Source organism: Larus michahellis, chromosome 1 (assembly GCF_964199755.1).
Source record: "Larus michahellis chromosome 1, bLarMic1.1, whole genome shotgun sequence".
Classification (NCBI taxonomy): Eukaryota; Metazoa; Chordata; class Aves; order Charadriiformes; family Laridae; genus Larus; species Larus michahellis.
In genome coordinates, this window is record NC_133896.1 from 14,497,850 (window position 1) to 14,509,986 (window position 12,137).

Genomic DNA, 12,137 nt, shown 5'->3' on the forward strand with positions numbered 1-12,137 from the left:
TTTTTCTTTCTCTTTTAGAGGAAATGTGGATAAAATGAAAAATCAGGTAAACTGAAAACATCATTTTCTACTTTAGCACCAAGTTTTTTCCAGATTTAAGGCTTTCTAAGCTGCCTGTTGTTGTAATGTTTTGTTCTGTGCTTATGAAACAGTCTTGTGCCTTCGGCGCTCTTGGTGCAAAACCATGCTCTTAAAAATGACCTGCTAAACTGTCCTTTTAAAGAATAAATTTGTAATACTGCTGTTTAATGTCACATTGATTTTAAAGAGGAATACATCAGTCTATTAGCAAGAAAAAAATCAAACGGTTTGGCTAAACAGGTAGGAAGCACTCAAAAAGCCCTGGCTGGCATTTCGAGGAGCTGCTTTCTGCCAGTCGTAGGCTGGAGGGAGAAGCGTCGAGGGACAGCCAGAGGTGACAGCTGCCATGTGGTCCCCGTGGCAAGGGACCAGCAGCGCACATGCTTTATGTATGGCAGATACATTTCTTCTGCCACAGAAACTAACGTGCTTGAATGAGATCATACCCTTCTAAGAGAAAGACCACGCCCCATTACTCGCTGGCATGCGAAGAAACTACGATGACTTTCTTTCTAGCAAGGGTTCCCTAATAAGCAGCAACTCTATGACTTTTGGGGTCAATTTTTAAAAGCACAAATGACACTAAGTCGCTACTGATGCTAAAATGCACAGAATAGTTTTGTCTTCCGTGGTTCAGTAGAGTGAACCTGAGGAAAGCCAGTTCTCTGGCCGGGAGGAGCACTGCATCCAGGGTACGCCGAGAAGCACTTGGCACTTGTGCGAGCTAATGCTGTGTTATAATCCTGGGCGTATTTCCCTGCTGGTGGCTCTCTCTGGTGCCTGCATCTTCCCTTTCACTCTTAACTCTCATAAGCTCGCCCACGTGGACACTAATCCTCACTGACAGTAATTTACAGAAAATCCTAAATCACGGCACACACCATTGATACACCTATCGGATGTTAAAATATTTAACACATGTTAAAATAAATTTCTCATCCCAGGGGATTAAGCAAACACAATTTAAAAACGTCAGTGTAAACCACCGCACAGGGCACGTACGTTAGTATGCAGAACCTGACTACGTCTCCAGTTATAACAGCTTCTCCGTCTGGCTTTGATTTGTTGGAGATAGATGGAGAGGGAGGGGGATTCTTGCTAATGACTTTTCTGCTGCAGAGAAGAAAAGTGTTCCTACTAACATTACCAGCTACCATTAGATTTCTTAAAAACCAGCTGGGAGACCTTTGCTCTGATCTCATTCTTTCAAGCTATGCGCATACCTAATGTTGAAAAGCCACCGCTGTTCTGCTCAGAAGAAAAATGCATCTGTCAAATGTTACCAGATTAAATGCACCTTTTCAGTAGAACATTAAATGTGTAATTATTTTTGGTATGACTGAAGATTAATTAAATTTCTGGATACAGATTGATTGCCAAACTTCGCAGCAGTCCATCTATGTTACCAAAAATGCTGATATTTTCAGACAACATAATAGGAAAAGGTGAAGCTTTCTTCATGTTCTTCATCACAATTATTGCCAGCATTATCTTCAGGTTTGTATGTCTGTCACTTTTCTGTCTACCTAAAGTGGACTGTACATATCCCCTGGCAAAACCTTTCTAACCTGTGTATGTTGTGCTTAGCTCTTTGCTCTGTCAGAACAACAGAGACAGTGTTTCCTACTCAATCTCAAAAAGCAAAAAAAGTCTCTGGCATAATGTAATTTACTACATTTATATCTTAAACTTCATTAAAATCAGTCACCGGAATCTGTATTTTCCTTTTTGTTATAAAAATTTCATAGTGCTATATATTAAAAACCTTTAGGGAAATATAATTCCTACAGCGGTAATCTTGTATCTAAGAATTAGAAAAAGGGCCATATAAAATATATATGTGACTATAATAAGGAACGGGAAAGGAAATTTTGAAGAAGGCCTATGAGTGTTCCAGTTCATAGGATCTTTCCTTTGGAAACACTTAAAACTTCAGAAATTAAAGTCCACGTGCAGTATACTTCTACCAAACACAGTCATTCCTCTCAGATTTTTGAGTATTTCTCATAGCTCCCAGGAAATATATTTAACATTACAAGTTTTTTTTTCCATTGGAATATTCTTAATCGCATTTTGTATACCGTGATGTTGTACTGAGTTATTAACAAGATGAAGAAATCCAATATTTATTTTTTTTAAATGCCCCGAGCTGAGCTCAATAAATACAAATATTGGAAGTTACATGTAGTCAAAGTGACTTGCTACAGACGCACCCCTGGGGTTGACTCAGGCATTATCCTGGGACTGGGTGGAGGGGTAGAGAAGAGGACATGGGGCAACACCCAGTGCGAAGCTGCCCTTGGGCAGCAACGGACCAGCTGGGAAGGGACCTGTGATGCCACCATCGGCTCTGCCTCCCCTGTGCCCCCTCGCAGAGCACCTCCTTTCATCGGGATTTATCAGCTCTGCTGCAGCAGCCCGTGAAGGTGGATGCTTCCAGGTTTGAGTGGGTTTGCACAGAACCAGCCCAGATTCCTCTGGGCTTGCGGTGCAGGTGTGCTCATGGAGACTCCGGATTTTGCGTTGCTTTATTACAAGGGTGGATTATCTGACAAATGAAACAGTAAAGAACACCTTCTTCTCTAAATACATCAGATACATTCCTCTCTAATCTGACACCAAACATTGGTGCTGCTAGACAAGATGAGCTCTTTGTTTGCTTTCTTCATGATTTGCACAATTCCCAGGCGCAGTCACCGGCAGGACCTCTCGGGCCACTGAGTCCCTCCCCCAGGCACAGACACAAAGTCGTGTAATCCCCTTCACAACAGGAGCAGGCGCAATTTCCCTGCTGGCCTGGAGACATCCTCACGGTCAGATTTTGTCTCAGCTGTCCTGCCCTGCCTGCAACCTCCTAATCCCAGAGGATGGTGTAGTGAAGGTATGTATGCCTTCAAAGCTACAAATAATTTATGTTAATTTATCTTTACAAGTGGCTGCTTCCATGGGAAAAAATATGCCCCTATTTCCCACAAGTACATTTCTACCCCTCATCCCGTACTGCCTCGGCTTGTTCTGTCACATCACCTGAGACTCAGATGCCATTACATCCATGCGTTCATTTTTATAGGAGCAGGCAAAAGTGGGAAGTGACCAGAACAGCTGCAAAATTTTAAGGAAAAGCAGTTAACTTTCAGTGTGCAACAAAAGATCTTCACTCCACTCACTCCCGCACCGTGTGGGCAGAGGTACTTACTCTCTGCATCGCAGTGACTACCGCTACCAGCATTAACTGCGCGTAGGTAACACTCCTCGTGATATTTGTGCTTATACCTTGGCTCGTGGTAGTTGAGATAAGAATAGTGTTCCAGTAGTTTCCAGGTAATCCCGTTGTCGTAGGAGTAGTGCAGCAGCACTCCTTCCCCGGGCTGGTCGGGTGCTTTGCAGGTGCTCAGCACTGACTTGCTGCCCAGGCGTAGGGTGAACTGCAGGAACCTGGATCGGAATTACACAAATATTTATAGGGTACCATTTGCACAGTGTGGATTTTTGTTGTTTTTTTTTTTTTTTTTCCATAACCAGATTGTTTTCAGATCTTCTCAACCTAGACAAATTCTGATAAATATCAGTGATGGGGTTTTGCACGTGCAATTGGTTTTTACTGTCAAGTAATGCAATGTGGCACATATAGTTAAAAAATGCCAATCATTACAGCATTTAATTATTTATTAGGCACTGAAGGGGAGGGAGAGATAGTGAATGGATCTAATCAGCTGCCACAAGCTGTCAAATAAACACAATCTTATAAATAATTAATTAGCACTTGGCTTTGACACTCAGGTTTGATATTAACATTTCATATTTTCCATCCAAGCTGTACAATAACTTCCCTCCGGTCTGTTTTGGGCTCTGTTGTTTACAAAGCAGGAGGAAAAAAAGACAAGGCTATGAAATCACCCTCAAAATATGGAACTAGGCGTTTTTAAAAAACTTTTCTTCCTGCTAAAACAATTGGCTTAACAACACCCAAGGCTGTCGCTGGAAGGGGAGGGGTCACCCAGCTTCTTTGCCGCCCATTACTGCTCTTTCCCTCTCACCTGGACTGGGAGCTGTCAAGGAAGGAGGTGATGAGCTGGCGCCTCCCATCCTTGTTGAAGACCAGGGCCTTGCCGCTGGCCAGGACCCCGCAGCCGAAGCTGACCTCAGCCCCCCGGATGGAGTAAAAATTGTGGTAGGAGGAGAGGCGGGAGCTGGCGAAGCTCTCCGAGATGAACACGGGGAAGGTCTGCGATGCCATCTCGCACGCCGGCCCCGAGAAGCCCGGGTCACACCTGCAGGTGAGGAAGATTAACAGCCCAATTAATGACCCATCTTCTCCTGTGCTTGGTTGGCAAATCAACACCGTGGCTGCAGTTGTTCATGAACTGAAGATGCCTACAAAGTCCCTCTGAAATCTAAGGACCAAGAACCTCTTTAAACTTTAATTAGGTATTGCATAGCCAATGACTTTCTTTTAGCTTGTACTTACTTTTCCAATTTAAAAAAAATACAGTTATGAACACCCCACCGACCTACGCATAACAAACAATACAGAAATATTTTTATGCATTTTTGGAAAAAAAAAATGCTGCTGACATAATTTACAGCTGTTCATATGTAAAATGATTAATTTGCTTCCATGTGTAGCGTATCAGATGGGATTACAAGAAATTGAGTAACAGAAGAGAACGCCCTGTGGGTCATGCTCTTGTTAATACCTAAAAATAGTCACACCAATATTTTGAATGTACTTACTGCTTTTGAGTAAGTGCCTTTACTTTTTAGGCTGGAACTCTTTTAACAAGCCAGACTTTCACAAACAAGTGGAGTGCCGACCTTCTGTCCTTGAGGTCTGTTAGGCTATGGGATACCAGAACTATGCAAATTGTGATTCAGTCCCAAAATTTAACATAAAAGTGATACAGTCCCAAATCACCTCTAAAACCAGTATAAAGCACGCATTGCTGACATTTCAGTGTGCTCTGTAGCACATTTTAAGATAAACTGGAAGTTAAACTGTCTCCCAAAAGACAATTACAGAAAAAAAATTACGTATGCTGCTGTTTAGAAAGATTGATCTTTAGCTCTCCAATGAACTTTATGCATTCTGGGGGCTATGCTAGTTTTACATTTAGTCATCTCAAAAAGCAAGGGCCGAAATGAAAATCACTTCAACTTTCAGATCATCAAGTGAACTATGTGACAGAAATTGAGTACAAGTACTGAATTATAACTCTTACTTGCAGCCATTTCTAGTACACTGTCCTCGCCCTGAGCAGAATTTGAGGCAAGATGGACCAATATAAACTGCAGAGAAAAGAAATCAGTTAAATGAGGGGTTATGGTATGTGATAAACAGAATATAATGAATACAAGGAGGTATACAGATCTGATCACACGGTCATTGCATTTATCTTAATCCCACTAGCTGGAAGATGTTTACAAAAGGATAAAATGCATTTGGTTGTACCCTTCTGAAAAACTGAGTAGTGGAATTTTGCTCTGTGTCAAGGATAGCCAGGGATAATTTATTATTTAACGGGTAATGTCTATCTGTGGCTTGAGACACTGGCGATGTTTTAATTAATCTACCTGATTTTTCTAGGACTGTGAAAGAGATCAGATGATGTGCTAAGCATTGGCCATTTTCTTGCCTTCCATTTTCTTCATCATGTTTTGGAAATGTAATCCAATATTTGCGCATCCCAATAGCAGTCTTGTAGCTTTTTAAAATGTATTGTTGCTTCTCTCACTGAAATCCACATACTTAACTTCACCGGACTTACTGGAATTTGAAGCCGCCCTGATATGGTTTTAGTAACTATTAAATATCATACACTTTAACTGATTCTTTCAAATGGAATAAAACTCCAAATCATATGCACTCAAAAACACTCCAGACTTGCTTTTACTCTTTTGCTTCATCTTCCTCCAGTGACTCCTAATTGACAGTGTTGACATTGTGTGAAACATAAGAAGGATGGAAAGATGAGCAAATCTCAGTATAATCGACATCTCATTGCACTGCTATAAAGAAAAGCATTAATCTGGGTATAGCCCGAAGTGTTCTTTCAATACAATATGATAAACAGGCCTTAACCATTAATAGCGTCATCTTTTCTGTTCAAGAGTTCCTACTACTTGAGGTCATTCACTTGCACTGTGACTTTTGGAATGTCATCCAAATAGCCCTCAATTTTAAGTCATCTATAACAACCTGTACTTATTCTTAGTTTTGTGATGCTGCCCATCATAGCAGTGTGTCAGTACTCCCTGGCAGAGGCACTCTAAAGCCCTGTTAGCTGCTCCCTGTAACTAACTCCCCATCAGACTTCATGTGATTTCTAGATTTTCTCACTTTTCAGGGTGCAAAAATTCTATTCTGTCTGTTTGATTTATTCGTCTCTTTCAAGGTCTTTTTGAGGGGGTGGTAAAAGTAGAAGGGTTAAAGATGTAATGATGTCGTTCAAAACGAGAAAAGCTTTATGAAAATTGGCAGTTTTCCAGTATTTCTAAAAGATGGCCAGCTTCCAGATTTCATTTAAAGCTTAATTCACATAAGAAACAGTTGTGAAGCTAAAAGTCAGAGTGCTGAATTCTTGAAAATCTTCCTCTCTTCAAGAATTTGAGTAGCATGCCAATATTTATGAGTCTTTCCCTACAATGCCGAAGTGCAAAGCTTCAGTTCCGCTGGTATCTAACAAAGGAGACAGGCAAAACCTCATGAACACGTTCACCTTTAAGATTTGATTCCCATGTCATGGTTCTGCACTTCAAACAAATTTCAGAGCAAGCAGTTTTATGGCAGATGGTTGGTAAAATTGCTTTGGAGAGGGTACAGGGCAGAGCGTGCAGCATCCTTTGCTGAAATGGTATTGAGTTAGTTGTACAAGCAAAGGGAGCGTAGATATATATGAATTGTCTGTTAGTTTTAAAAACCTTGGTTAAAGAATTTGTATCCTTGCATTGATTTTATCTTGCTCTTATTTCTGTGAACTTCTGTGAGCATCTCCAGCACTTACAGTCTGCCTTTTGTTAGGTAGCAACTCATCTTTGCAGACACTCACCCACATCTTCTTATGTACGCATACTAAATTTTCCCTTCATGTTACTTTCTTTTTGATTTAAATCACCATCTCTACAGGCAAGCATGAATATTCTACCCAGAACGTCAAGATGATTCTACTTCCCATTAATGCGATTAAGAGAACAATTTTCATTACTTTTTGTGAAAAACCTTCATTTGTAGCATTACGTTATCAAGGCAGCTTCAAGGATTTTCTTTTCAAACCTAAGCAGTTATCTATTTTAAGGATTTTGCAAAATGTAACTATTTACCGTTTTCAGGCTCCATATCAAACCTCACTAGGAATCACTACAAAATTTCACAGGCTATTGTGCATCACTGTAACTTTTTAAATTACATACTTCACAAATCTAACAGAACAAATTCTGGATGTAGTTCACTTGGTCCCCAAACATCTAAGGCTAATGAGCAAAGCTAAAACATTTGCACCTTCTCATTGGTAGCCTTTTCAATCATACGTATTTCTGCATTTCTTACCATATATCTATTTTATCCTTTTTTCCTAAATACTTTTGCTGTGCTTTGAAATATTTCCTTTCAAGACTGGCCCCAGTTATCCTCTGCACTAAGTTTAATAATTATATGAGTCAATACAAGCTCATCCCAGTTCTTCACATCCATTTAAAGAACAGGTAGGTGAAAAATAATGTCTTAAAAGAAAAGTAATTCCCTGAAACAGATGGTTCTTTCCCCCTGAAGGTGCCGTAAACAATGTAAAAGTTTTGCCAGTGTTTGGTAGCAGCATTGCTTTATGAAGGTCTTCTGTCTCCAGAAGGAAAAATACGTCCCAGATGCTGTAACTGTTGCTTGGGATGGTGCAATACATGTCCTTAATAGCACAGTGTAGTATCTATTGATGTAATTAGGACTATGCAGTCAGAGGAAATGTTATATTAAGCCTTTGCCACCAATATCTTTTCCTGGAAAGCATTCAATTAAAAGGAAAAAAAAAAAAAGGGTAATCTACTAGGCTATTGTCTTTTCAAAATGACAGTATTCCCCTCTAGCTTCAAAATGCACCTGTTACCAAATGCAGATATGAAGAAAAGGAATTTAACAAACTGAAAATCCTTTGACCTGTGATTCTGGAAAATATGTTTACTTGGAGAAGCACGTAAAAATTTACTCTTCTGATGTATCATGATCACAGATAAGAGTACTAACTATTATCGATTGCCCACATATTTCCAAGGATTGGTCCTGTTTGTCTCCATCGAATCCTGGTGTCACTTGTTAACGCCGCATTGGGAAGGGGAATAGTTATTCGGTTCCACCTGAAATACGTATTACACAAACACATTTTACACTGATAGTTATTAAGCAACTGTACATTTTGCAAATGTGTTTACTTATGCTGGAAGCTTTGTGAGAATTTTTAATTCTAAAATCTGCTCAAACGAACCAGTGAATTTACTGCAGCTTTTGAAAATATAAATGAAAAAAAAAACACCATGGCCCATGATATTTTCATAGAATATAAGAATGTTCATTATTCCATTATAAAACCCAGCCATTTTTTCCCCCTGCATGAATGCACGAAGTCCGCAAAGTTCTTAACTTGCTTTGCTACAGCAACGCCCCCATCACAGTGAATATCCCTAAATTGCATACTGCATTAAAACTTCCCGTATGACTGCGCTCTTTTTGGTGGAAACCCTTGGGGGTAAGGAGAGGGGCACAGAAGATTTGGCCTGCCGTGGTCTGGGCTATCATTCTCGTGTCATTCACAGTGGCTACACTTCCCACACACACCGGGGGCAATGATTCCTGTGAAAATGGTACAGAAATGGGGGTCACCAGATCGCAGCAATGCTTCAACTACGCTCTCTTCTCACGGTCGTACCCCCTGCTCTGAAGTGCCTGTGGAAGTTGGGATACACAGGGATACAGAGTCATGGGATCTGCGCTATGTAACAAGACGTCACGGTTCATTTTATGGTCAGAACAGTACCGAGGAGACTTAATAAAGAGAAGGGTTGACACAAGGAAGTGACACTAACAACTGTCTCCACCTGCAGAAGCACAGAGGATGTGCTTCATTGTAATCGAACATTGGGATTCCAAGTGAGTAAACGTGTCTGAGGTTGTAAATATGGCTTTGACTGATGGTTCCTCTGACTAAGAAGAAAACTTTTGTGGCTTTGACAAGGTATAACTTTTCTTTTAATTACCAGCATGCTGTCCACAGGGATTTTTTGTAATTTATCTTCAGCATCAGAAAAATAATATTATACCACAGAAGGAGCCCCATGTATTTCAAATTTCATTACTGGGCAGCAAGGGAGACCAGAACACTCCTTCCTTGCTGTCCTCAGCTAGTAAAAAATGAAAGATGACACAGGGTTGCCTGCTTTGCTGCTTTCTTCTGTCACCTATAATTCACTTCTCTAATCTTGCCTCTCAGTTAGCTTTGCAGAGAACACTCTCACCCGCTGTAATTTTCAGAGGTGTAGACGGTGCTGTGGGGGAGGTGAGGCCCCGCACATATCTCAGGCAAACACTCGGTGTGGAGCAGGGACCACGAGCGACCATGGTTGGTTGAAAACTCCAAGCTGACGCTGATAACACAGTGAAGGAAAGAAAGGAGAAAGACACCGTGAGCCTACCTGGCATGGATATGAGTGTAAAAGTACCAACGCTGAGAAACCACCAAACCTGCTATTCCTAATAACTGATGCTGAACTGTGAAAAGATTTTAAGCGGGCTTGAAATACAAAAAATCCTGAAAATACAAACATGAAACAAATGTGAGTGTTTAGAACCCAAAAGGATAGCCTACAGATTGAGGATTGCCTAAACACCTAGGTCTTGTTCAGCCACCATCTAGCTAGTGGTTTTATGCTGCTGTGGTTAATTGAGCTGATGTTACTCTTATATTCCAGCTAGAAATGGTTTCAAAATTAATGATAAGCAAACCTGGATTCATCAGAGCCAGGCAGCATCATGTCAGCACAGGACACTTATAACTGCCATCTGCTGACCATTACATCTTCGAAGGTGGTAAAAGACCACGAGTTATTCATGCTCTGGCTGGCTCTTCCCTTCCATTGCTGACAAATATTAACTTCATTGGACTCAGTCACCTGCCTTCTCCACCCAGACTGCCTAAACAGAGGTGAGAAAAGCACTACGGAACAGTGAAAATGGCTAGCCTGCACCAAGGACTGCAGAGGGTGGAGGGGACCTGGGGAAGGGCACCCTTCAGAGAGCCCCCGGGAGCTGGGGAAGCCTCTGTGCTGCCCAGCCATGGTGGTCTTTGGAGGCTTCCCCCCACCTCACAGAACCTGGAGTGCTCAGGGGTGAATTTTGTGAGTCATAGGGACATAACCATATGCAAAATCTCCAGATTTGCCAGGAAAAAGGCTGCTGTTCTCTGGTTTCATTGACTATCAGTAAACGAAACCATCCACGTGCAGATAGTGACATTAGAGAACTGGAAACTCTATGAGACCATCCACTGAGTCTCTGATAATAAGTTATTAAAACCATTCTCCCAAAAGTTCATTGAGAAGTTCAGTGTTCAAAAAGCTATTACTAGAATCTTTTGCTTCCCTGTTTCACTGCATTTAAAAATCCCACTGTTTACAATCTAGGAGTGTAAGGAAATCCTTAGATCTTTTACATTCTAAGGACCTTGAAAAAGTAATATAGACAGTGCTTGATTCATTAAAGATTTAGTATTTTACTGAAATACTATTGTAATTTCCTCTATATAATTAGCTTTTAATATTCTGTTTTATTTTAAGTAATGTCAGTGGAACATTATAAAAGTCATAATTCATCACCTCAGTACTAAATTATTGGATTATAACTTTTCCTTTTCATTATAATTTGCTGACAATATTACTTTATTTAAATGTACCATCACTGATATTGTAAGTGTGCATTAAAACAGTTTATGGAGGTTTTGACTAATTTATTTCGGATTTAACTGTACCGATACCTTGGAGGGTCATATTTACTGCATATATTCAGTGTGAGTTTCTCACATTTGCAGTAATGAAAGCATTAAGAATAACGGTGTGGAGCAGGAGACAGGAAATGCTGCTGCCATTTGGGAAATACAAATAGGGATAATGGGGACCTAGTGCTTCTTTTGTTATGAAGCAGCTCACTTCTGTGTCAGAAATAGTTTATGTGAAGGAAGAATATTAATCTTTCAAAACACATACTAATCCCCATGTGGTAACAGACTGAGACAGAGACTTTATATAACATGTTTACAGGCCAGGAGCGTTTACAGGTAAAGTTTTCACTTTCCATGTAGAAAAATGTTGCTGCCTTCCCTTCCTATCAAATGTAAGTGCAATGCCTTGATTTTTGCTGCCCCTTGAATTCTGCTGCCCTGCATGGCTGCTAGGACTGTCAGTGCTCATGCAGCTCTTTCCAGTTGGGAGCAGATGCCACACGACATGAATGTGAAAGCATTTACAGTCTCCTCCTTTAAACTCGTGACTCCGCAAAAAATATGAAGTAACTTAATCCTCATAAAATATCAGGATAAACAGTCTCACACATATATCAGGAAAAAGGGACAGTGGACAGTTTGGTTGTGGGTCTGCTATTTGAAGAAGGACATTAAGAAACTGGAGAGATGGAGCAGAGGATGACCAAGATGTCCATGGCCTTGAGCACTGGGCTAGGAGAGGCTGGGGAACAAGTCTGCTGGGCCTGGAGATGGGGGGTGAGCTACGGCAGCCTGCGATGGTGCTGAGGGCACTCACGAGGGAGACAGAGACAAACTCTCCTCACTACTAGCAGGCACAGTAGGAAGGGCAATGGCCACAGAGACATGGCTTCAGAGTTTTGGACTGGAAATTAGGAAACACTTTTTCACTTGAGCAGGTCACCCAGACAGGTAGCACAATGTCCATCCATGGAGGTTTTCAAGTCATGGATGGGCAAAGCCATGGCTGACCTGACCTATATTGGTAACAACCCCACCTGCAGCAGCAGGTTTCACTAGATGACCCGTGAAGGTCCCTTCCAA

The 12,137-nt window shown here is 41.0% G+C and overlaps 1 protein-coding gene across 2 annotated transcripts in view; it reads right to left on the minus strand.

Moving 5' to 3' along the window:
- The window catches only part of RELN (reelin), a 293,678-nt gene that overhangs the window by 98,151 nt on the left and 183,390 nt on the right, over positions 1–12,137 (minus strand). For both annotated transcript variants that reach the window (XM_074574094.1, XM_074574188.1), the window contains exons 15-19: positions 9,577–9,705; positions 8,312–8,421; positions 5,301–5,367; positions 4,119–4,352; positions 3,355–3,516 (exon numbers count right to left, since the gene is read on the minus strand). In XM_074574094.1, coding sequence (XP_074430195.1) covers positions 3,355–3,516; positions 4,119–4,352; positions 5,301–5,367; positions 8,312–8,421; positions 9,577–9,705 — 702 coding nt within the window. The remainder of the gene's footprint in view (positions 1–3,354; positions 3,517–4,118; positions 4,353–5,300; positions 5,368–8,311; positions 8,422–9,576; positions 9,706–12,137) is intronic.